The sequence below is a fragment of the Coffea eugenioides genome, unplaced genomic scaffold (assembly GCF_003713205.1).
Source record: "Coffea eugenioides isolate CCC68of unplaced genomic scaffold, Ceug_1.0 ScVebR1_3595;HRSCAF=4978, whole genome shotgun sequence".
Taxonomy (NCBI): domain Eukaryota; kingdom Viridiplantae; phylum Streptophyta; class Magnoliopsida; order Gentianales; family Rubiaceae; genus Coffea; species Coffea eugenioides.
In genome coordinates, this window is record NW_020864187.1 from 143,888 (window position 1) to 146,631 (window position 2,744).

General features: G+C 41.1%; 1 protein-coding gene across 1 annotated transcript; it reads left to right on the plus strand.

Annotated features, from left to right (window-relative positions):
* Positions 1-1,719: 1,719 nt before the first annotated feature.
* Positions 1,720-2,412, plus strand: LOC113758067. The gene has a single exon (XM_027301100.1). The coding sequence runs from the start codon at positions 1,720-1,722 to the stop codon at positions 2,410-2,412; it is 693 nt and encodes a 230-aa protein (XP_027156901.1).
* Positions 2,413-2,744: the final 332 nt, after the last annotated feature.

Sequence of the window (2,744 nt, forward strand, 5' to 3'; positions counted from 1 at the left end):
ATTCCAGTCAAAACAGACGATTACAAGCACAGTTCGCACATTCTGATCAACCCAGAACAGCAACAGTAAAATCGACATATCTCACTCTACACTACTCCAAATGACCTGAAATTTTACAGGCACCTCAAACACATCAATACCTACAACTTTCATGTTTTAAGCAAAGGCCAATTCGGCCTCTAACCATATGATCCAAAACCGGACAGAAAAGGGGGTTATGAAACCCTAACTTCCTCAAATTCCTTCCAAACCCAAAATTGGTTGCAATTTCCTATCATTTACATCCACTAGAGTCATAACCCCTCATTACCAACCATCATAAATAACCACAACATCATGATCACATTAAACCAGAAAATTCCTCAATAAAATAAAAACTTCACCAATTCATCTCAAACCAAGAAATAAATCACAAATTTCAACACTTTAGCCACCACTAGGCACAAATTAAACATCATTAAGTGTAGGAGGAAGTGTAAGCACCACTTACCAAGTAAACAAGAGAGAGGGAGTTGTAGAACACCTTAGCTTCCTTAGAAACTTCACCAAACAACTTACTAGCACCTAATGGAAGGATTTTATGGAGTAGAAACTAGTTTATGTGATTGGTTTTGGAAGATTGAGCTAAATGGAAGCTAAAATGGTGAAGAGTTTCTTCCTTCTTTGCTCAAGAGAGATCCGGCCACCAAGGAGTAAGAAATGGTGAATTTTGTGGTAATTTTAGGATATTTAACCAATTGGTCAAAAGGTCAAAAAAAAGAATAGTAAGTCATAAGTCACCACCAACCTCATAGTGACACATGTCACCACTTTAAATGCAAACCTATCCTTCTTTCCCCCTCTCACATCAATCACTTCACATTCTCTACTTATCTCCTAACACCCGATAAATTTTACACAGTATCCAAAACTTAACCTTATTGGCCGAATTTTTCCGAACTTTTCGCACTAGTGGGGCCCACGTCCATAATCTATCCGTAATTTTTCAAAAACTACCCAATGCTAGAAAAATCATCTAAAAACTATAATTACTCATAAAATCCACCAAGAAAATTTTCCTAAGCCAGAAAATGCAGAAAACATGCAATTAAAAGGGAAAAACCCTAGGAAAATTATTAGGGGAAAATACGGGTTCTCACAGTAGGAATCCCAAAAGTGGTTGATTTCCTCTTGAGCCTAGCTAACTCGAGTGGTGAATTATCATATTTTCGGATTCCTGTACCCGAGCACCAAAGAGTGATACCTTAGGATAAGTTTGGATGGCGAAATCCAAGGCACGGGGGATGCGAATAATCTGGACTTGGGATATATTGATGATATTAGTGAGACGTGGGATCCTTATTATTCACGTGTACATACTTGGTTGTACTTCTTCATGTTTTGATTAAGTATAGTGCTTGAGCAATACTTAGGGACATTTTTTATGTTCTTTTCCATGTGTTCTATTATTTTTCATTTTATGATTTGGAAATGTTTTTATCAAACTTTTTAGCTATTTTATTTTGCTTATACTTACATAGGCCATTGTTTAAATGAGGTATGGAGGATAGGCGAAATCAAGGACGTGGAACTACTCGAGGACGTGGTTCTAGCTATGGCCGTGGGGCTAGACAGGCACAAGAACTAGTACGGGAACCGAGAGAAGAGAGGTGAAACTGTTGAGCTGCAACCTGGACCCCGAGCAGAAGGGGGAATCAGGTAGCAACGGCGATTCAACAGATGACAAATATCCTTGCTCGTTTAGTAGAGCAACAAGGTCAAGCCCCTGTGAATCAACCTAGGGATCCTAAAATGGGACAAGATATAGCCCTAGAGGGATTCCAAAAGTTTTCTCCTCCTAAGTTCCTAGGAGAACTGGACCCTGAGGTAGCGGAGAGATGGTTAGAAACCATGATCAACATATTCGCCGCTTTAAACTATGCAGAAGAAAGGCTGGTGCAATTTGTTATTTTTCAGTTTGAGGGTCCAGCCAGGGCTTGGTGGAATGTAATCAGAGCTAAATGGGAGAGAGAGGAAACCGCATGGACTTGGTTGAATTTCGTGCGGGAGTTTAACAAAAAATATCTTCCACCGATAGTCCAGGAGAAAAGGAAAGATGATTTTATTAAGTTTCGTCAGGGAACCCTAAGTGTATCTGAGTACGAGACTCAGTTCGCTAAACTATCGAAGTTTGCTCCCGAATTGATAGTTACGGAGCAAAGGAGGGTTAGGAGGTTTGTACAGGGAATCAATGTGAAAATACAGGAGGCCTTGGCGGCTGAGCAAATTAATACTTTCACTGAGGTTTTTGAGAAAGTCCAGAGGATAGAAATTGCTAGGGCAAAAGTAAAGGCTTTTCATACAAAAAGGAGGGGTGCACCTGCTGGAGGTCAGGAGCAGTTATATGGTGATCTAGGTAGGCCAACCTCTTAGGTCAGTCGAGGAGCTGGTGGTGTACGGATCCTGGGGACACCTAAAGAAGTTACTCTGAGAAGTGCCTCACCAGTAGCTCAACCCCCAACCCCTTACCTATCTTGTGGATATTGTGGGAAGACCAATCATACTGAGGATAATTGTTGGCGAAAGGCACGAAAATGTTTATGGTGTGGTAGTGCTGAGCACCCACTTGTAACTTGCCCCTGTAGATCACACCTAAGCCTTGAACAAGCCAATGTAGGAAGAACTAGACCAAGTGTGCCAGCTAGAGTGTACGCCTTGGACCAACAGGCAGTACTTGAACCATCGGAGGTAGTAGAAGGTACGAT